Source organism: Malus sylvestris, chromosome 7, assembly GCF_916048215.2.
Source record: "Malus sylvestris chromosome 7, drMalSylv7.2, whole genome shotgun sequence".
NCBI classification, from domain to species: Eukaryota; Viridiplantae; Streptophyta; class Magnoliopsida; order Rosales; family Rosaceae; genus Malus; species Malus sylvestris.
The window spans coordinates 8,255,866-8,278,236 of record NC_062266.1 but is presented as its reverse complement, the minus strand read 5'-3'; the positions used below and the strand labels follow the sequence as shown (position 1 = coordinate 8,278,236).

Below are 22,371 nucleotides of genomic sequence, written 5' to 3'. Positions count from 1 at the left end.
GGATAATGCTAGGTAAATCAACTTTTTAAATGAAATCTTGTAAATTATATGGCGTGATTGTTGATAATTGAATTACTACTTAAGTATTTATTAGCGCTTTTATCTATTATTAGTGACACATATTTATAAAATTTAATCTAACATTACTCTTACTCTAAACTTTTACTCTCTTTTCAATAAACCAAGTCACTGACCACAATGTTGGTTGTATTCACGTGAAAAAGACATCAACTCAGTCACCTATCTTTGATGACTGCTGTATCCAACAATTCTTTTTCCCACATATGAGAGGCCCCTTCCCTACCTAATTAGTCCAACCCGTTTCCATGTTTCCTTCGCATTTCCTTGTCACTTGCTCCATCGACTAATTTTCCTGTGAACCAGCTGTGCCTTTTATTCTCAATTTCTCACGTACCTTTCAACATGTAATCCTAGCCGTTCACTAAATTTTCCTCTATATATACAACCCCTCACTCCTACTTCCCTTCTACCTCCAAACAAACACTTGTGCTTCATCTTTTTGTTCCACTAAGGTTGGTTCTTCACTTTCTTGGTTTCCCCTACTCATCTTTTTCTTCTCCCCCTTGTTCCAAACGTCTCATACTCTTTTGCGGGTGGTGCTCTAGCTTACCTAGTTCTTGTGAGAGCTCAGCTTAATACGTAGCAATGGCTTGCTTAAATATTTGCAAAGACCAGGTTCGTGATGAATTTTGTATTTCTCTCTTTCGACGTGCAAGCAATGCTACATGTACCATATATTAGTGATGTATCAGTTTCCGTTGTACATAACATCCATGTATTTGATGACTCACTTTTAAGTTTTGAATGCCTCCAGATGTGTGATCACCCACCCAAACATATTTATGGGTGTGGGGAATATGTCTCGCACAACTGTTAGCTAGGGCAGATGTTTCTCCCATGCATTCAAATTGGGTTTTTACAGGGGCATTTGATATTCCTTTTATCCACATATTCATTCGTATATTATCTGCATCTTCAATTAGCCCCTTAAACAGGAAAGAAAAAAAAAGAAGAAGAGGTATATTCATCAAATTATTTTTGGTGATGTTGTTTAGATATACTTCCTGACACACCCTATAGAGTTGAGGCTCACATATAATAATAGGGCCTACTTTCATTAGACAGTGTTAGTAAGTTTGTCAGTTTGTTAGTTTCGTGTGTCCAAATAGTTATATCGATGTATTTTACCTTTATATTTATGTATAGTGCATATGTAGGTTAGTGACGTGTACATAAAGAGCAATGATCTTAATTTATGTACACCAAAAGAAAATTAAAGGTGTTATTTTATCTATTATTGTGCACTGTCTCAAATATTGCATCTAGCTAGGAGGATATATGTATTACTAGCTAAATTTGTTATCAATTCAAACATTTCAGGGATATGTAGAAGAAAAGAACCAGAAGATAAAAGAAGTTTGTACACTCGACGGAACCATTGATTGGTATGGCCGCCCTGCTGTCCGAGGAAGAACTGGAAGATGGGTTGCTGGAATTCTCATATTAGGTAATTGGGTAAATTACACAGTAGCCACTCAGGTTTTGAGGTTTATTACAACCCTATACAACAACTTTAAAACATTTCACTTTCATACCTCAAGTACTATTTTATTTCAATATAATACATCCGTTAGATTTTTCATCCATTAATCTATTAAATGCTGACGTGGCTACCACATTTGTGCCACGTGGCTACCAAATGTCTGCTACATGGCAAAAATAATAATTTTTAATTTTTTTTTAAAACCTGATTTTTCTCAACAAAAAAAAAATTCAAAAATTGAAACCCACATCTGCAACCAGCGATCAGAAGGAGGAAAAGAAGGAGAAGAAGAAGGAGGAAAAGAAAAACAAAAAATTTTGTCCCTCCCCCAGCGACCAGAAGAAGAAGAAGAAGAACCCCCCCGGCGACCCTCCTCCCCTACCCCCTCCGGCCCGACGACCCTCCTCCCGTCCCCCCCCCCCCCCGGCGACCCTCCTCCCATACCCCCTCCTGCCCGATGACCCTCCTCCCGTTCCCCCCCCCCACCGCGCGCAGTGACCCTCCCCCCCCCCACCACGCGCAGTGACCCTCCCACCCCCCTGCGCGCCCAGCGACCCCTCCCCGGCGCCCAGCGTCTTCTTCTTGTTGCAGATCTGGGTTTCTATTTTTTTTTTCTCCCTCCTCTTCCTCTTCTTCCTCTTTTTCTTTTTCTTTCTTCCTCCCTCCTCTTCTTCTTCTTGCAGATGTCGGTTTCAAATTTGTTTTTTTTTTGGAGAAAATTTAGGTTTCTTAAAAAAAATTAAAAAATTATTTTATTTGCCACGTGGCAGACATTTGGCAGCCACGTGGCATATATGTGGCAACCATGTCAACATTTAACAGATCAATGAATGGAAAATCTAACGGATGTATTATATTGAAATAAAATAGTACTTGAGGTATGAAAGTGAAATGTTTTAAAGTTGTTGTATGGAATTGAAATAGACCCCAAACCTGAGGTATGAAAATGTAATTTACCCTAGGTAATTAATTATCTATGGTCTAAAATATCCATAATATCCCGATATTTCCATCGAAATTTCCGTGTTTTTTTACTACCGATATTTCCGATATCATCGATATTTTAGACCTTGCTAAGTCACTCATGTATCTTACCATGCAATGTATAAAGTGTAAAATATTGTACTAATTCATTATATATAAATGATTATGGTGTGTTTAAACTTCTTTCATTAATTACTACATATTTTATACACTCACAATGTTTGCCAGCTCGCTATATAATCAACTTAAATCAGTTATATCTATCATGCAATGCATTTCCTTCCAATTTTTTGTGATAAACTAATAGATAATTGACTAAATAAACATCCTGCAAAGTTTCAATAAAAATTTCCATGTTTTTCTTACAATTTCCATGGTTTTTAATCAATTTTTATCGATATCGATAATATTCCGATATTTCCATCAAAATTTCCGTGTTTTTTTACTACCGATATTTCCGATATCATCGATATTTTATACCTTGTCTATGATTATACTGTTTAGCAACAAGATTAGTTTGATTATCTATTTGAATTGACTCATGTTTGAACAGTTTAGTATTTTTTAATAATATGAAAATAAATAACAATTTGTTGATTGTGGAAACAATTTGTCTGCTGTTTCCTTATAGTTTCTCACTGCTCCAACAACTTTTCCAAAATCAGCCACATTTGGATTTAATAAAAAAGAAAAATAGATTTCATATGTCATATTTTGTCAGTATTTGTTGTATATTTTAACTATATATGTGTGTGTGTGTGTGTGTATATATGTATATATGTAATTGTAGAAAATAAAACTTAATGTAATTTTTACTTAGTTTTATTCTCATATTAGTTGGATCAGCAAAATCATGTGACACTTCTGAGTTTTTTTTTTGGGGCTCATGATGTGATATATAAGATCATAAATGTCTTTACCGAAAATCTTACGAACAGTATATGGTTTGCCCAAATGGTCAAAGAAGGAAAGACTTAATCTCCAGTAGCTCTAATTATCTACTTCTACCTACGGACTATGATGTCTTTTTCTGAAAACACATCATCAACAAAACTTTATCTCACTAAGTGTGATCAAGTATATGAATTTTGGAATATCACTGCGTTCGGTTCTGTTTTGTGTCATGTCTTCTGTTAGATTCAAATACTCTTAAGATTTTTTAGAGTCTCTTTCCAAGTTTTCATAAGTTTTCCTCTACCCCTTTGATCATAAGTTTCTATCTCGTAATCACATCTAAAAAAAAAAATTCATGTTCATCCCTGAGCAATTATTAATGATCGCATCCGTGCGTATAACAATATTTAATCTGTTTTTTTAATTGGTAAACTGTTCTCTATCGATCTGATCAGTAAATCAAGGGTTGGCAACATTGGCATTCTTTGGAGTAGGAGTGAACCTGGTATTGTTTTTGACAAGGGTGTTGGGTCAAGACAACGCAGAGGCTGCAAATAACGTCAGCAAATGGACTGGAACAGTTTACATATTCTCTCTTCTGGGTGCTCTCCTCAGTGACTCTTACTGGGGGAGGTACAAGACTTGTGCTGTCTTTCAAGTTATCTTTGTCCTTGTAAGTTATTGACTAATTATTTTAACATTCAATAATTATATTAATCACTTTGCTGGTTTAATTAAGCTCATTTTTTTTCCGTCAATAATTGGTAACCATGGTTTATTGAAAGAAATATTGTACTAATAAGAATCAAATTGGTGTGACTTATACTCACCCCAAAACTCCAAGTTGATTTTTGAAAATTAAAGCTGCTCATTCGTTTTTATTTTTTATTTTTTATTTATTTATCTAAACTAGCTAGTAATTTGTTTATCCTTGAAAAATATAGGTGGTAGTTTTCATGAAAATAAATGACACAACTTAGATATACACGAAATTATGTTTGAGCTCAATCCTTTCAGCAAACCTAAGCTTAGGCAATTTGTTAGAGCATCGTGCTCTCCCCTCCCTCCATACCCAAGTTCGAATGTCCTTCCTCATAGTTAAGATTAATTTTTTTCACCAAATTTTTAGACCGTTTTAAGGAAAAAGAAAAGCCCTCTCGTATTTAGGTGTACTATATTGTGACGATCAGCACTATTTTAATTTCTTGCAAGTAAATATGTACTCACCTAAATTTGTTTTTTTGAGCAGGGTTTGTCATTGTTATCGCTATCGACCTACGTATTCTTACTCAAGCCTAAAGGCTGTGGTGATGAAAAGTCTCCCTGTGGAGACCACTCGACCTTTGAAATCGGATTGTTCTACATCTCTATATACCTTATTGCACTTGGAAATGGTGGTTACCAACCTACCATAGCTACATTTGGGGCAGACCAGTTTGACGAGGAGGACCCGAACGAAGGGCACTCAAAGATATCCTTCTTTAGCTTCTTCTACTTGGCGTTGAATCTTGGCTCTCTCTTTTCAAACACAATCTTGGGATATTTTGAGGATAAGGGAATATGGACTCTAGGGTTTTGGGTATCCACTGGTTCTGCTGCAATGGCTTTGGTCTTGTTTCTATGTGGCACTCCAATGTACAGGCATTTCAAGCCTCAGGGAAACCCTCTCTCTAGGTTTTGTCGGGTGGTCGTAGCTGCAACAAGAAAATGGAATGATGAGATGACACCAAGTGGGGAAGATTTGTACGAGGGAGAGGATCAGAATAAATACTCTCAAAACGAGAGTAGGAAAATAGTTCACACCCACGGATTCAAGTAAGTTATATATATGTTTTTGAGATCTTAATAGATAATATCAATAGTCACAAGAATCTCTTATGGCAGCATTGTCTTAACGAGATTCTTTCAGTATTAGAGATTTTAAAAGCTCCAACGGAATGCTTGCTGATTTCTATATCACGAGCAACTGTCGCTCCTTCGGAGCTTCGGAGAAACAGGTATCAGGTGTTTCACTAGAAAGTACTAAAACTGCTTTTCTAGGCGGAGAAAAAAAAAAACTATGGTTTCTTATTTCAACCAAATACTGCTAAACATGCTTAGTGCACTACCGAAAGTACTCCAAATAGATTAGTAGTTGACCAATGATAAATCCTAAACTGATCCATGTTAATCCTTCGACAGATTCTTGGATAAAGCTGCAATCATCACACCAAAGGAGATGAACCAAATGGGTAAGGGGGCTCAAAATCCATGGCGCCTTTGCACAGTGACACAAGTAGAAGAAGTGAAATGCATACTTAGACTACTCCCAATCTGGCTATGCACAATTCTCTACTCTGTAGTTTTTACTCAAATGGCATCACTCTTTGTAGAACAAGGTGCTGCAATGAAGACCACCATTTCAAGCTTTCACATTCCCCCAGCCAGCATGTCAAGCTTTGACATTCTCAGCGTAGCGGCTTTTATTTTCATTTACAGGCGAGTTCTTGACCCGCTTGTTTCTAGGCTGATGAAAAAGGGACTCACTGAGCTCCAAAGGATGGGAATTGGTCTTGTTATTGCAATCCTGGCGATGATTTCAGCAGGAGTCGTAGAGTTGTTCAGGTTAAAGTATGCGGTAAAAGACTGCAACACCGATTGCGAAACTCCAAGTTCATTGAGCATATTTTGGCAAGTTCCTCAGTATGTGCTTGTAGGAGCATCAGAAGTGTTCATGTATGTTGGTCAGCTGGAGTTCTTCAACGGACAAGCACCCGATGGATTAAAGAGCTTTGGGAGTGCACTTTGCATGACTTCAATATCACTTGGAAACTATGTGAGTAGCTTACTTGTTACAGTTGTGATGAAGATTTCTACGAGGGATGACATGCCTGGATGGATCCCTGGAAACCTAAACAAAGGCCATTTGGAAAGGTTCTACTTTCTCTTGGCAGCTTTGACAACAGCTGATCTTTTGGTCTACGTATTATGTGCAAAATGGTACAAGTATATCAAGTTTGAAGGAAAAGGTGGAAATGACAGTGGCAATATTGGGCAAGCTGAACTTAGAGTTTAATCAATTCTAGGGTAAAAAAAGGAGGGTAAGAAAAAATGCGAAAGTTATTGTGTGTGTCGGTTATATATAATTTCTTATTTGTAGCACATACTGGTGTTACCATTACGTGTTGAGTCTCAACATTGAGAGAAGGAAGTTATATATAGCCAGAACTTTACAAGAGTTTGTTAGAAAGGAGAGGACCGTCATGGGGGTACATAGAGCCAATGCTTGCAATGATACTAGAGAAATGCCTTTTCCATTTTTTCAAGTTGAGCACAAGGTGTTGTAGAAAAAATGTGGCAAGGCCGGATGTAAAACTCAATGCAATCTTTGATGCAGCCTACACTACAATGTGGAATAAAATGCATTTCCTTATTATAATTGTACCTAAGCTATTCTTTGTCTTCCTTATTTAAATTTTATTTTGTTTTTATACAAACGATATTTCACACTAAATTTATCTAAATTACGACAAGAATGGTTTGAACTTGTGTGCTAAAAGAGAACGCTGAACACACAGTGCTTTGATCAGCTTAGCTAAGCCTAAGTCTACTTTATTTAAGATTTTATATCAAGCTTTTTCTAGCTAACTCGGTTTAAATGGCAGATGCAAAAGATAACTTTAATTTATTTTCTTAAAATTGATAATATAAGCCGTGCATGAATTGAATATCAATATGAATATGAGCGGTGTCTTTTGAAGCTCAATTTCTTTGGGGAAGGGATTTTAGATGCAAAGTCTAACCTACCAATTTGGATTCTTTAATACAAAGGACAATTTCCGATCACTGTCACTGTCCCCTCCTTTTCTATTTTATCAAGTTTTTATTTCCATCACAATAAATATGATAATTAGGTGTACCAACGATTTAGTATTAGAAAAAAAGGACAAAGGTTCTCTACCTCTTTTTTCCCTCCTCTTCCTTCTCTCCTCCTGTTTCAACCCTCTTATGATTTCACTTTAGAGCAAGTCCACCGAAGTGGACATTACCCAGCACTCAGTCCAAAAAGCAACCCAGCACCCTATCCATTACCTTTAGCCCGCGCAATAGCCTGGGACCCAGCCCATGCTGGTCTCTAGGCCAGCATAAAACCGACTGACCAAGAAGCCGGGCAAATGGCCAGGTGCGTGCATGTCACGGGGCTTGTGGCGCGAGTGCCCAACAACATTTCAGATGCGGGGCCCATGCGCAGGCGCACTCAGACCACAACCCGAGTAGGCGATGTGACTCACTTTGAGACGTTGGATTTCCAACGGTAAAAAAAATTTAAATTTGACTTTTAAAATGGACCGTTCAATCACAGATCAACGGTCCATGTTTTTTTCACAAAAAATAAAAAAAAAGGCCCAACGGTCAGAAATATGACCGTTGGCCACGTGGCAACTCCCTGGCTCTTGGATTTGAATATTTTTCAAATCCAACGGTCCAGATTAATTAACTATATTAAAATTTATTAAAAATTATTAAAAAATACAGAAAATTAAAAAAAAATACTTAAAATTTTTAAAAATGTTATTTTTTTTTTCTATAGATACCTAACCCTCATCTTCCACCTTTACACCACATTTCAATATTTTCTACACTTTCTATACTATCTACATTTCAATATTTTCTACACTTTAAAAGAAAAAAAATGTCTTCGTGGAAGCTCATTGAAGATGTTACGTTGTGTGAATGTTGGGTTCACACTACTCATGACCCGATTACGGGTAATGAGATGGATAAGCGAGAAATGTGGAGTAAAATTACGAAAGCGTTTTGCGATGTACATGGAAAAGATGCCAGAACTAGTCAAGGTCTTCAAGGTCGTTGGAAAAAACTCAACGCATCCTTTACTTGTTGGAAAAACGCCATCTCTCATGCTTCTGGTAACCTCTGTAGTGGGACAAGTTTAGCAGATCAGGTGACGATATTTTTATTTATTTATACGCATTCCACCCACATCAATATTTTAATTTATTTAATTTCGTATGTCATTTCTTATGTCATTTTTATGTAATTTATATGCATTCCACCCATATCAATATTTTAATTTATTTAATTTCTTATGTAATTTTTATTTAATTTCTTATGTCATTTTTATGTAATTTATATGCATTCCACCCGTATCAATATTTTGAATTTATTTATTTGTGTTACACCCGCATTTTTTTAACACTATCTTATCCCACATTTTTATAGACACTACAAGCTCAAGCATTCTACAATTCAAAGAATCAGAACAAATCATTCACCAGATGGGAATGTTGACAAATTGTCAAAGATTGCCCTAAATACAAAATTGTGGTAATCGGTCCAGAAGTTGTCATGCACGGTATGGGTCTACATAGTTCTCCAGAACCATACATGGCCGAACAAGAAGCCGACACATTTGAAGACACGGAAGGGACGCCTGAACAAGTGCCCGAGACCCAACCGACTCGTCAGTCCCTCAGGCCTTAAGGTAAAAAGGCATCAAAGAAAAAAGGTAGTTCTTCCAAAAATGACTACACTAAATATATGGAGGAACTTACTCACCAAGGTGAACTGAACATGGCACGGGAAAAGGCTAGAGATGAGGAAAAAGTTGTTGTTATGGCAACAATAATAGTAGCTACTAAGGCCTGTGATGCGGCGGCTGAGAGACAAAGAGAAGTAGTTAATCGAGAGAACGAGCTGGTTAGAGAAGCACTTCATCGAGAAAATGAAATGCTTAGAGAAGAAATGATGGCTCAAGCAGATCGTGACACTATGAGCAAGATAGTACGTTCAGATAATGACACGTGGCGTGACGAGATTGGTTAAAAATCCTATCTGAAATTAAAACTATTTTTTTTTATTCTTTTAGAAAAAAATTTAAAAAAATTTAAATGGGCTGGGTGCCAGCGCATTTTGTAGGGGTGGAGATGCCAGCGCATTTTTTCACGGGAAATTTTATTTAAACCCATTAATCCTCTTTCCACACCCAACTTAGAAATTTTGTCCCACAAACTTACCATTTTACCCTCAAATACAAAATTTACAAACTTGAAAAAATTACACAAACATATAAACCCACCCAACCACCTACCCTGGCAACAACCGGACTTGATTATGGTCGTCATCAAGTAACCAATCGACAACCTTGCTAGGCTGGTTAAGACCAAGTCTTTCTTGATGATCATACAATTGGATTGCAGTGGGTACCGATAACCTCATCCGCCAATCTCGAAGCCCTCTTATGGTGCAAACCTTGCTATGCCTGTCTTTTCCTCCAAAAGCTCGGGACGCACGCACAATCCTTGGATCCTTCAACCTTGGCCATGGAGTTAATGAACGAGATAAATTAGGGTTTGATGAGATTTTATTAGCTTCTCTGGCGACACATTCTCTTGATGTCGTCAAAGACCATAACCGCCCTCCACTATATTTTTGATGTTCTTCTCCATCCTCCGGCAATCCATTTTCCAATTTCCAGTAGCCAATTGTGGTTGGATTTTTCGCCAGTTGATAATATCTTTCTACACCCATATTTTCTTTAGGGCATAATTGGAATATAAAATTTAACAAAAATTTAATGGGTGTAGAAATAAGTTTATTGGTTCCAAATAAAATTTCCCTTTTTTCACTGGGTGCCAGCGCATTTTTTTAGGGGTGGAGATGCATTGGCCTATTATTGTTCATTGGAGTCTGTTACTGTTCACTGAAGTGGATAAATGGGCTGGGTGCTGGCACAAAGTCCTTAGGGGTGAACTTGCTCTTACAGAAGTAGAAGAAAAAGTAAGAAGAAAACAAAAAAGAATGGGAGGGTGGAGTGGGGAAGAAAAAAGAAGGGAGAGAATCCCAATCGTAGAAAAATAACCTTGTGAGATTATGATAAGAACAAAGAATTATTTCATAAATTAACAACATTCATATCCAAAGACATACTAGATTCAGTGTATGTGTATGAAATACGACTCTTGTAAAGCACTTCTCTTTCTGCAAAATCTTTCTTCTAACTTTAAGAAAGTACTTAGAGATTACATGTATGGGTTGCAAAATGAAGGGTTGATTTGAGATTATGGTGCTTTTAAAAAAAAATCTGAAATATCAAACATGTTTGGTAAAATTAAAAAAAAACTATTGTCAATGATGATTGAAAAACATAAAAAGCAAAAACATGATCTATGTTTCTTAAAAAAGAATTTTTTTTTATTTTTTTCAAAGCATAGCAACTGATGCCATTTAATAAAAAAATTTAAATCACAAGTATAACCTCACATATTTTAAAAAATTTCAATTATTGCTCCTACATTATTCTCTTTGACAATAAGGTCTCATTTGACATGTCATGTAAGACCACTGGATAATACTAATAATACAGAACACGTATTTGGTGAGCTTCTTAGGCCTTGTTTGACAACTCGTATAAGGGATTAGATAGTATTAATAGTATTGTCCCAGTTGTTTGGCTTGTGTGAAATAGCCACCGGATAAAATACAGGGTGTGCTATCCACATACTCCTTTTTACTTCTCACACATTCCTTGTTAATTTCTGTCTGTTGATCTTCTTCAATTCATCCGATCCGACGGCCGAAAACCAAAAAGGTGTGGGAGAAGTAAAAAGGGTGTGTGGATATCACATCCCATAAAATAATCATGTCCCACCATTTTAAGACACTTCACACCCGCTTAGTTATCCTCTCCAATAGGTTGTTATAATTAGTCGGGTTCACGCTCTCGTTGGCTCTTCTCCGACCCTTTCTGCTCCTGCGCAACGCGAACTCCACCAAGGTATTGCTACTCTATCTCTCCCTTCTTCCCAACCACTAGCAAAGGCTCCGGCGACGGCGGAGCCCAAGAAGGAAGAAAAGGCAGCTAGGCTCACACCGGCTCACTCCATCCTCTCTCGCAGCACTCTTCTTCCACTATCTCACATTGTCTGCTATATATTGTCTGGATCCCAGGTTCGTCTTCGCCATCTTCTTATTTTTCTCTCTCTGTTCCTCTCTCCTCCTTTACACTCACACACACACACACACACACACACACCTCCCACCTCCTCCGTTTTCTTTCGATCTCTGACAACAAAACTTCCATGGGTTGAAGGAGGAAGACAAGGATTCAAATGCTTCCAATCTGGACTCCGACAACGAGATGGACGATGAGGAAATGAGCTAGCCTCCGACGAGGAAGGGGATAGCAATTCGGATCCGAGCTCCGACGAGGAGGGGGACATGAATTTGGATCTAGGCTCCAAATTCTTGACCCCGGCCGCCACTCCTTTGCCATCGGTCGCCGATGGTGGGATTTGATGCATGGGGAAGATGGTGAAGAAAGGAAGACACGACTGGGAAGAAAATTGGGTTTTTTTCCCTTTTTTTAATTCTTTAATTTTTTAATTTTATTTTTAATTTTGTCTGTAATGGTGTTTAATTCTTTTTTTCTCGATGCTTTTCTTTTTTTTTTCTCCTTTTTTTTTCATTTTTACAACAATTATTTTGTGATTTTTTTTAATTATTATAGTCCAACATATTATCCGATCCACAAATTAATTCGATACAACACCAAACGCTCGACTAGTTTAGTTAGTATTATCCGACGTCTATTTATTCTATTCAACTGAAATTGTCAATACAGTCCGATTTGTCTGACGAGACCTTATTATATCACATTAAATGTCATATCCTTTTTAGGCATTTGACATATTCAGAACAATTTATATAAAAGTTCACTAAACACTCAAACACTGTTTTTTTTTGCTAAAAGCACTTTTACCAAAAAAAAAAGTGTATCAAACACTTAACAATTTTATTATACAGTTGTTTACTTTCATAGCACAATAGAAGCAATTTAAAAAAAAGGTACAACAATACCAAACAAACCCGAAGCCCCTTCTAGCAGTTATCTTTCTTTTGTTTTTTCAAAAGTAATCTTTAGAGTATGTGGCAAATTGAAGCTTGGTAGTTGACCAACCTCCCCATAATTAGAAAATCATCATTTAGGCTATTTCCAACCGGGCGGTTAAAGGGTCATAGGCCAAGGATAGTCTGTTTTGACACAAAACTCATCTCCAAAGAATGTTTGAGCCAAAAAACTTTGGGACCCACTGGGCCAAAATTCAGCCATATGGGCAGTGGGTTGGGCAAGTATGGCTAGCCTGTTCAATTAGGCCTAGCTGTGCTGCTAGCTGACGTCATGTAGTTTTTTTTATTTTTATTTTTTAAGATGAAATTATAAAAAAAAAAATTCTAATTTTTTTTCCTATAAATTCTTAAGCCATTTCTACATCATTTTCACCATTCCATATTATCTTACCTCATTTTAATATTTAAGTTGTTAACATGCAAGTAAAATTAAAATATTTAATAATATCAAACTTAAAACAATATTTAGCGACAAGTGCACTTAAAATATGTTCGGAAACTTTATTTTAATATAGTAGCTTAATTCAATCAACCAATAAAATTAAAGAACGAACTTAAAATAATAAATTATTAAGGGAGCTAAAAATTAGCCCATTCGGTTGGAAATTGTATATAAATAAGGCCAGTCACTGTTGATTAAAAAAAAAATTCTTGCAGAGTTATAATATGAACGGGATTAAATATATTTCATTCGGTTGAAGATGATTCTAACACCCTAGAGAACGAGAAAGCCAACGCCAGTGGCTCATGCCCGTTCAAGTGGGCCAAATAACCAACCTGATAGGCCTGGGCCAAATGACCCGACTCATGACCCAAACCCTTGTCTAGTCCGCGCCAAGCCCGCGCTGCTGTTGTACATGCCACCGTTTCGCTCTTTGGCAATGGCAGGAAAAACCTCTGCCATGCCTTGCTTCCTGTCACCCCACCAATTCCAATCATCAATTCTCAACTTTCTTCAACGTTTTCAGATTTGGAATCGAACCCACGTTCGATTTTCCATTTTCTTCGATCCCCACTTGAAATTTTCAGCTAAACATAGATTTCTCCGACGAATTTCAGATATCAGAGAGGGAGAGATGGGGATGAGAGTGAGAGCCATGGGGGCACTGCCGGACCTCATTCGGAGCCTCCAGAAGGAAGCCCACCCGAAACCCGCAAACCCGCAATCGCTGCCGTCGCTGAGACGCGCCTTCTCTCTCTACGATCAGATCAATCTCATCGACAACGTCCCCAGCGACCAGCTTCGGTTTCAACGGTATTGTTGCAATTATCTCTCCACTCTCCACTCTCTCTCTCTCTCTCTCTCTCTCTCTCTCTCTCTCTCTGAATTTTTCACAAGGAAATTACAATTTTGCCACTGTCTGTAAAGTTACACGGACACAGGGTTCACAGTGAATGGGGTGGACTATGAAGGAAGCCTACTGTGTGTTGGAAACATGTTGATGTCTTGGGCTCCCAACAAGTTCTCTCAAATCACTACTGATAGGTGTGTGTGTGTATGTTTACTTACTTAATCATCCTGTTAATTATTCCTAAAACCAAGGGAAGATAAAGATTAATACTTTGTTTGTTTAATGTTGTTATTAGGATTTTGATATTTTTGCTTCTTTCGGTTGAAGTCTTTGTCTAGCTTTCATTACAAACATGTATGAATGCATGCAAGTTTTAGTTTTTTTAAGACATTAGAATGGTGGTCTGGTGACTGTGAGGCTCAAGTAACTGGCTCTTAATGGGTTTTATGATGTTGTGCAGCCTATCCATCTTTCGAACCGTGCGACCTGTACCAGGTAAATTCAAATCGCATTTTAATCCTGTTATGTTTCACATGCACCTTGTTATAGCTTGTCCTCCAGAGATAGGCGCTTGTAGACAAAACTTTAGAAGGCCAATTTCCTTAACCGAACTTCAACTGAACCCAGCTAATAATAATCTGCGTATCAAAAAGTATTTATTCAGTACAGAGTCATCAAGTACATTCTGATTAAGTAATTACTGACGTGCATGACTCACAAACACACATGGACATGCGCATATGATGGCGTACGCAGAAACTAGCCTTCTCATTCATTTGAGCAAATGTGAATTTGGATATAGCTGTTCGTTCTTTTTCCATTGTTCGTCGGTTTGGATCGCTTTTATGCATGCTTCTAAACAGAACCCCTGTCATCTGCCAAAACAAAACAAACACACAGATAGTCTCATTTTCAACACCCTTCTTCATATTATTGTATTGCACAAGATATGCAAGCTTCAAGAAAGCTTATGAAATGTTTATGGCAGAGTCCTCATAAATTTTGGTTTTATCAAACAATCGAAGAAATAAATGCCATCTTGTGTGTGACGGGCTGGTGTACGACCCACTCTCTGAAAGTTCCCATTTAGTTGGACTACATGCTTTTCTTCTTTCTATTAGTGTATCAATTCTTGTGCTTCAGTTGCAGAAATCTAACTGTTTTTCTCTTCCTTCATATTTTGTTAATTTGTGGTTTCTCTTTAGACAATAATGTGAATTCAGTGGCAATGCTTTTTATTTTCAGTTGGAAGTTTACTTATTTCTCTTACCTTAATCTGTATTTGGAATTAAACAACATGATGTTGTACATTATTCTGTGATGACAAATCTGAAGTATTAGTAACCTAACAACAACACTACAAATGCCTTTTCGTTGTGTGGAAGTGCTTTTGGCGCTATCAAATGCACTCCCAAACACATTTAATGTGGAATCAAAGTGAAGGCTCCCCTAAATCAAAGGGCGTTTTAGTCTTTTATCTCTAAGGTTCGTATTTAATATTTAGGGCTTTAGTCTTTGGATTTCCTACTTTTATAAGGATTAAGATTCTTTCCAGTTTGATTAGGATTAGAACTAGTTTCCTATTCTATTTTGGATTAGGATTTCTTTCCTATAATAAGTTTACTTTCCTGTGTTCATTAGGTTTAAGGCTTTATGGACATGCCTTTGTAATTCAGATTAGCAAACAATGAAGAGTTTGTGAATAGAAAAGCTTTGTTGTTTAGAGATTGGAATTCTAATCCTGCAATGGGATTATTTTGGTGAGAGGAGATTCAATCGTGCCTAAAAAGGAGATTCAAATTTTATTTGGAGAGAGGAAGGTTGGCTGCCTCACTGTTTCCATCTCCATTTTGAGTATATTTGGTGTTGTAAATGGGAAGATGAAGATAATGGGATCCTGCCATCTTCGGAAACAAATTATCTTCAGAAACAAATTGAGAAGATGATGTGAAAACAATGTTAATGGAATAGAATATTTGAACAAATGGAATAGAATATTTAGAAACTTGAAAACAAAGGGTCTAGTTTTCGGGTCCTACCATATCTGGCGATAATGGTAATAATCTGGTGAAAGTAGAGATGCTAGCTTCTTCCTCCCTTCCTCCTTCCCTCTCACTTCACAAAATCAGAAATCAGTGACTGATCTGGGTTTAGAGGTCGCACTTGGTGCGATGGCAAGTGCCTTCGCCCATGAGCGGTAGGTCTCGGGTTCGAGACTTGGGAGCAGCCTCTCCATAAATGGGGGTAAGGCTAGCCGACATTCACCTCTCCCAGACCCTGCGTAAAGCGGGAGCCTTGTGCACTGGGTACGACCTTTTAGTGACTGATCTGGGTTTCCTGAAAATTTGTGGCCCCAAAGTAAATGATGTAAAGTCTGCTTAGGTTTATCCGACCAAAATCACTGGAAACAATATCACTGGTTTTTCTCTTTATTCTGAAGTTTATGCTTCTATTGTAATTCCTAGTGACTTGTACAGTTAAGTTCTGTTGTAACAGTTCTGGTTCTAACAGCCGTTGATTTTTATATTGACCTCTTCTTTTGAAATTTCAGAGATTTTGATAATTGGCTGTGGAAGGTACATTGAACCTGTAAGTCCTGAACTACAACGCTTCATCCGGTCTACTGGAATGAAACTAGAAGCCATTGACACGGTATAGTTCATTGTAGCTTCTACTTCTTTTCCTTTTGACTTGATTTCTTTCGTGCATGTTATGTTTGCAATGGTGACATAGTGTTTGGATTTATCTGACAAATATCTGCCTATCATAGTTTTGTAAGCAAAGCCGATATCAAAACAGAATTCCTAAAAGGAGGTGATTTTCACACACATTTTTTAGCTTCTCACACACCCCTATTTATTTCTGATCATCGGATTGAATAAATCAAGAACAACGGACAAAATTAAACAGGGGTATATGTGAGAGGATAAAAAAGGCATGTGTTTATCATTTCCCTTCCTAAAATACCAAGGATTCGATTTTGAAATTAAGAAGAGTTACTAACGAACAAAATGAACGTTGAGAACTGAAGAGAAGTTGTGTGATTGATTCTGCCATGTCCAACAGCCATACTGGAACTGTTATTAGCAAGAGTAGCAGTGGATCCTTAACCTTGTTGTATAGTAGAGCAATTAAATCAACCAAACTTGCAACATTTCCTGAACGAGAATGAACAAAAATGGTATTTTTGCCACATTTCTTCTAATTTTGGCACTTCCTCTTCGGATTGGTGCCTGTATACGAATGCATTTTGTTTCTAGTACTGGAAAACCCGCAAAACTTGATAATAATGGTTGGTTCTGCTACAGAGCTAATAATATGGTCTTGTTGTGTTTCAGAAAAATGCTGTATCGACCTACAACATACTCAATGAGGAAGGGAGGATTGTGGCTGCCGCACTTTTACCATACGGGATTTCCTCATGATCTGTAGACCGACTGCAGGATGCTTGCTTTCTGCATATTTTTCCTAACAATCTCGACTACAATAACTAGCTACCTGGTCATCAGCTTATTAGTATAATCTCAACTACAATAACTGCAGGATTGCGGCTGCTGCACTTTTACCATACGAGAACTGTTATTAGCACTCCAAAAATTTCATTCTACCCTCTACAAGTGTAGTTTTCTTTCTAATTATAAAAGGTTTGGAGTGTAAAATGAGATTTTTGAAGTGTCAATAACAATTCCTTTCATAAAAATGAGGACCACAAGTGCCAATAACAACACTGTATTCTATATATATATATATATATATATATATATATATATATATTACACGTTAGACACAATGTTGACATTCATGAGGTTAAGTGAGACATTTTGAGTAGGGGTGGACACGGTTTGGTTTGGTACGGTTTTAAGTGAAACCGAAACTGAATTTTTTTGCGGTTTGGTTTGGTGCGGTTTTGAAGCCAAAACCGAAATGAAACCAAATCGTTTGGTTTGGTTCGGTGTGGTTTCAAACAGTTTCGGTTTGATTTTTAAGAAAAAAATGTACAATTTGCAATTTAACATATTAATAAGCATTTCCCAGGAGCAATAGGAAAAAGACATTTGTTATATAAACAATAAGCATGTTGTATGCAGTTGTAATGTTAAAACATGTTTGTGCAACAAAAGGATGTTCCGTACAAGGTATAACATAATATAAATTGAATAACTTTGAATTCATTAAATGTGAGCGAAACTTTCATATTATAATATGTGATATCATGCTTCAAATGAGTGGACTTCATTATATTATTGTTCGACTCTTGATAACAAGATTAGTCCACCATTGTACATATGTGTGTGTGATGATATAAATTAACAAAGGTCCTTCAAGTTAATAAACGAAAGAAAGTGATGAATGATGATATTTTAATGTGGTTGAGTCCATACAAAGTGCATGGATTCTAACAAACAACCAATTAAAACATGAAATTTAATATGGACATTTAATTAAATGTTTATTAATATTTACGGTGCGGTTCGGTTTCGATGCGGTTTTCAAAAGTCAAAACCGAAACCAAACCGTTTTTTATGTTGTGGTTCGGTTTCAAAACCAAAACCATTCCAAAATCGCAAAACCAAACCGTTCGGTGCGGTTCGATTTGATTCGTGTTTCGGTTTCGATTTTCGGTTCTAAGTGCCCACCCTTAATTTTGAGTTTCAAGAGGCAAATTAAGAATGAAATTGAGTTTCAAGGAGGGACAAGGATTGTCTGCCCTCCTTGTTCTCGTGCCCTCCTATGCCCTCCTGTTTGTGTGGTCACGGTTAAGCCACGTCAACATTTTATATTACTATTCATTTTTGTCTTATTATCTCTATAAAAATAACAATATAAAATGTTGACGTGGCTTAACCGTGACCACACAAAACAGGAGGGCATGAGAGGGTACGGGAACAAGGAGGGCAGACAATCCTTGTCCTTCAAGGAGTGTTAAGAGTAAATAAACTGATTTCAAATACGACACTTCACATGACTCGAATTTTACACACGATGAGAGCATACAAACTAATAAGATAAATGTATTTGTATTGGATCAAACCACTAGATAGGAGCATCTCTAATGAAGTAGGCAAATGAGTTCTGCATTTGATGAGCCATGTAAGCAAAATCAAGCTCCGTTGTAGTAAGCAGATGAGTAGCCAAACTTTGCATGCTTTCCTTAAATATACAACATTGCCTACTTCAAGGTGTGTTGATAAATTGGACGCCGCTTATCTATTTCTATCGATCCATCTTCTCTTCCTTCCGCATCCCTGTTTCTCGAGATATCTTTCAGTGTGCCTAGAACACGAGTACATACGGCATATGTCATTATACAATCCGTCGGAACTTTTTTCAATTAATTGTATTATGAAATTTGATGTATTCGATCGTGTTCCCAATATATTGAAAAATCTCTCTTGTTTCTCCTCAAGGTAAGAATTTGTTCTGGCTCTTCTGGGCATCGTTCGTTGCATCTAGTTTGTTCTGGGGAGTCTTGTTCTATTTAAACTGGATCATTGGGAACCTCACGCATAAGCTAGGGTTAAAGGCCTTGCTAGCAACCCTAGCATCATATCATGATTTTTAATAATATTTATTTTTGTTAGCATCCTTCTAACTTTTGGAAGAAAACTGCTTTGAATATGATCATGTGTTTCTTCTATGTTTTCTGATTTTGCTAGCCAAGACCTATACAAAAAAAAAAAAAAAAAAAAAAAATCAAACAGTTATCAATTTAAACTGAATGAAAATATAATATATTGAGGCATCAACAAAGTGGCACGGTAGTTGCCAAAATTTGGAGAAAAGAATTATGTGAGTTATCATATAGGTGAAAAATGTGGGGAAAGATAACAATGACAAAAAAGATAAAAAAAAATATCGAACATGAATGAAAATAATAAAATAAATTTTTGCCTACTTGGTTTGCTTATTAGATTAGAGTGGCATATTTTTTTTCATTCGGTAATTCAGTAGGAGAAATGTTAAGGAGATTCTTTGTCTTCTCATGTTTTTTACACAATGTTTTATAATGCTGACACGAGAATTGATATTAAACTGTGAAATGACAGATAGTCTATAGAGAGTCACACTTTAAAAAGTCTCATTAACATGATCAATGCTATCCTTACTACATATTTGTATCATATTTCTTATAAAGGTAGGATTCACCAATACACATGAGTTCATTTCTATTAGAGACATAATACAAATATATTGTAAGAGACATTTTTTTCCTAATATTTCTTAATTAAGTAAGCAATTTGCCGCATCAACCCTTTTAAAAATAATTACTCTTTTACCTATTGTATTTGCCTACTCCATTAGAGATTTGAGATAATTTAATAATTTACATTGGAGATAAAAAGGAACAAAAATTAGAAACCACATGTACTTTTTTTACCTTCCCAAAGACAAAAAGCAGAAATGAAGACATAATTTGACGGGAAAGTTTAGAATATTGAGAACAAATCATATGCCGCCACGTAAAAGGTGATGTTTACTACACTCCCACCGGTGCTCTGCTGCTCATCTTCTTAAACAAACGGACTTGCTGCTCATCACTTGATCTGTATTTGCTTCAATGAACAAAGAAGAAGTGTCTCGCATGGTAAGCTCTCTCTTCATCAAAACATAATTTTTTCCATCCATTTGTATTTTTTTCTTTTTACATGCTACATTTTTATTGTTTTTTTATTATTTTTTTAATTTGTCAGATCATTGATTAATCATAATTAATCATGTCCCTTGATGCTCTTTGGCTAATGCTATTTAGTATTTACAATGGGAAGAAATTAAATTCATAAACTCTGAAAAATGTTAATGATTTTCCTACAATTCTTGTTTTAATTGACTTGTAGAAAGCTTGCATGCACCATTCTTATTTTTCAAATAAAATTAAAACTAAAAGAAGGATGAAAATTCTGTTTCTCTGAAGGCCTTTAATTATTTATTTATTTGATGATCAATTAGTTTTCTTCTTTTGTGTTATTACAAGATCAACAGTTTTTGTATCGAAAAAAAGGCATATACTTTTGAAGAGCTTTCTGAATATAATGATATGGTTTTGTGGGGGAAATGCTTGGATCGGTCGTGTCCATTCATGCTTGCAAGTCCCACAAAGCATGGACGATCCTGTGCATGACAGATCCTAGCACCCTCTAAGATTTAGTGCATGTGTAGTCGCAGTTTGACTAAATAATATCCCTTCAGTTTCTGTGCTTTGATCAGCAATGCTTGGTATTCTCCTATGAATGGAATGGCTTTTGTTACGTTGAACATCCCGAATATAGTGTGATAATTGTAGTTTGTTTAGCTAATTACTGATCACGGTGTTCAAATCAAAGCGTGAAGGCACAGATCCTTCATCTGAGAATGCGGAGGGGCACCCTGAAGGTTTGCAGTTGGAGATAATGAACCAGAACCATGAAAATCCAGAGCATCTGATGGAGAAAACAACCAAAACTTGTTCAAGGAAGAAAACAAAGTACAATTGTACTGTTGTTAGGCGATCCTTGCGTTTCCAAAATGGTATTCTGCCTGCTGGAAACGAGAATACAGAACTTGTGCTTGAAGATACAACCGCTGGCGAAAGTGGAAGTGCAGAAGAACAACCTGCCCATAAAATGCACGGGTCAACCTCAGGCGACAAAAGCTTGGAAGAAAAAGTTGACTATATTATGCAACTTTTGGAAGCGAGGAACTCAAAGGTAATCAATCTATTCACAGTTCACCCCTCCATGGAGATAATTAGCATTTTTGTGTTTAGTTATATCTATTTAGCTGTATTACTTCATTGTAGCCCTTTTAGTTCTCTTATCGGTGTTGCAAAATTAGGCACGGGGTAAACACTCATCCTTCTGTGAAAGCCCAGAGTCGATGTACAAAAGCTCATATGCAGATTCCCAAAAGGTTATTCTCATAAATATATTTACTATCTTCCTTTTGTTTGTGGAATCTGCAACGATTATATCCTTTCCTTTTATTTGCAGATTGAGGCTTTAGCAAACGAAAACCATAAGCTGTCAATGAAGTTGGAAATTGCTCTTGCCAAACTTGAGGCAGTACGTCAATTATTTTTGCTACGTTGACTTATATCAATGAGAATACTTTTGGTATGTTCTTTGCATTTTTCGCTTGAGAAGTGGAGTGATCTGACATATTGCATGCTTTGGTTGGTTGTAGTACGAGAGCAGGACTCATGCATTTTCTGAAATGGCGGAGAAACTGAAGGATGTGATTGTAGTTTCAAATTTGTCAAAAGTTACAGAAACTGCAGTTAATCTGTCATCTCAGACGGCACATGGAGATCTTGTGCCACAGGAGGAGTTTCTTTCGCATTTCCTTAACCGGAAAAGGCCGAATGCTCAGTCACCCAAAGCTGCAGCAAAGAGAAAGAAACAAGAGAAGAAAGCAAATCGAAGGTACTGTTGAAGTTCACCAGTTAATCTGAACTAGTTTTGCCAGTCTTTTGTATAAAGGGGAAACATGTTGGAAATTGGAACTTCGCTTTATTATGTTAGACTTATGTGTATGTTTAGCTTCTGCATAACAGACTTCAATGTCAATGTGTGTTCTGTTGATTCGTAGCCTGACTATGTAAAATGTTTAGATATTCCTCATGTAATCACATATTGTTTCGTAGTTTCTCCAGCGATCGCTATTGTATGATTCTCGATGCTAAGTATGCAACAAAAGAAGCAATTTATCTGTGATTTGGTAGAAGTCGGCAACACATGAGGCAATTTTCCTCTC

At 36.8% G+C, this 22,371-nt stretch overlaps 3 protein-coding genes across 3 annotated transcripts; all 3 read left to right on the top strand.

Moving 5' to 3' along the window:
- Positions 1 to 473: 473 nt before the first annotated feature.
- Positions 474 to 6,860, top strand: LOC126630483 (protein NRT1/ PTR FAMILY 7.3-like). Its single transcript, XM_050300604.1, has 5 exons — positions 474 to 696; positions 1,402 to 1,528; positions 3,898 to 4,115; positions 4,692 to 5,257; positions 5,624 to 6,860. Exons 1-5 carry the CDS (start codon positions 667 to 669, stop codon positions 6,495 to 6,497), a joined length of 1,815 nt encoding a protein of 604 aa, XP_050156561.1. The 5' UTR covers positions 474 to 666; the 3' UTR covers positions 6,498 to 6,860.
- A 6,256-nt stretch (positions 6,861 to 13,116) lies between these two features.
- LOC126630486 (uncharacterized) lies at positions 13,117 to 17,341 on the top strand. The gene is made up of 5 exons (XM_050300607.1): positions 13,117 to 13,604; positions 13,719 to 13,835; positions 14,102 to 14,136; positions 16,193 to 16,293; positions 16,980 to 17,341. Exons 1-5 carry the CDS (start codon positions 13,207 to 13,209, stop codon positions 17,064 to 17,066), a joined length of 738 nt encoding a protein of 245 aa, XP_050156564.1. The 5' UTR covers positions 13,117 to 13,206; the 3' UTR covers positions 17,067 to 17,341.
- Positions 17,342 to 20,077: 2,736 nt separating this feature from the next.
- LOC126630485 (uncharacterized) lies at positions 20,078 to 22,331 on the top strand. The gene is made up of 5 exons (XM_050300606.1): positions 20,078 to 20,227; positions 20,964 to 21,326; positions 21,454 to 21,528; positions 21,609 to 21,680; positions 21,802 to 22,331. Exons 1-5 carry the CDS (start codon positions 20,201 to 20,203, stop codon positions 22,048 to 22,050), a joined length of 786 nt encoding a protein of 261 aa, XP_050156563.1. The 5' UTR covers positions 20,078 to 20,200; the 3' UTR covers positions 22,051 to 22,331.
- Positions 22,332 to 22,371: the final 40 nt, after the last annotated feature.

What these genes read in the sequence shown, in the direction of transcription:
- LOC126630483 (XM_050300604.1), top strand. Translation starts at nt 667, where the DNA reads ATGGCTTGCTTAAATATTTGCAAAGACCAG. An exon ending in TAAATATTTGCAAAGACCAG is followed by an intron (nt 697 to 1,401) that starts GTTCGTGATGAA and finishes CAAACATTTCAG; the next exon opens with GGATATGTAGAAGAAAAGAA. An exon ending in TGCTGGAATTCTCATATTAG is followed by an intron (nt 1,529 to 3,897) that starts GTAATTGGGTAA and finishes CGATCTGATCAG; the next exon opens with TAAATCAAGGGTTGGCAACA.
- LOC126630486 (XM_050300607.1), top strand. Translation starts at nt 13,207, where the DNA reads ATGCCACCGTTTCGCTCTTTGGCAATGGCAGGAAAAACCTCTGCCATG. An exon ending in GACCAGCTTCGGTTTCAACG is followed by an intron (nt 13,605 to 13,718) that starts GTATTGTTGCAA and finishes CTGTCTGTAAAG; the next exon opens with TTACACGGACACAGGGTTCA. An exon ending in AACCGTGCGACCTGTACCAG is followed by an intron (nt 14,137 to 16,192) that starts GTAAATTCAAAT and finishes TTGAAATTTCAG; the next exon opens with AGATTTTGATAATTGGCTGT.
- LOC126630485 (XM_050300606.1), top strand. Translation starts at nt 20,201, where the DNA reads ATGAACAAAGAAGAAGTGTCTCGCATG. An exon ending in TGGAAGCGAGGAACTCAAAG is followed by an intron (nt 21,327 to 21,453) that starts GTAATCAATCTA and finishes TTGCAAAATTAG; the next exon opens with GCACGGGGTAAACACTCATC. An exon ending in CTCTTGCCAAACTTGAGGCA is followed by an intron (nt 21,681 to 21,801) that starts GTACGTCAATTA and finishes GGTTGGTTGTAG; the next exon opens with TACGAGAGCAGGACTCATGC.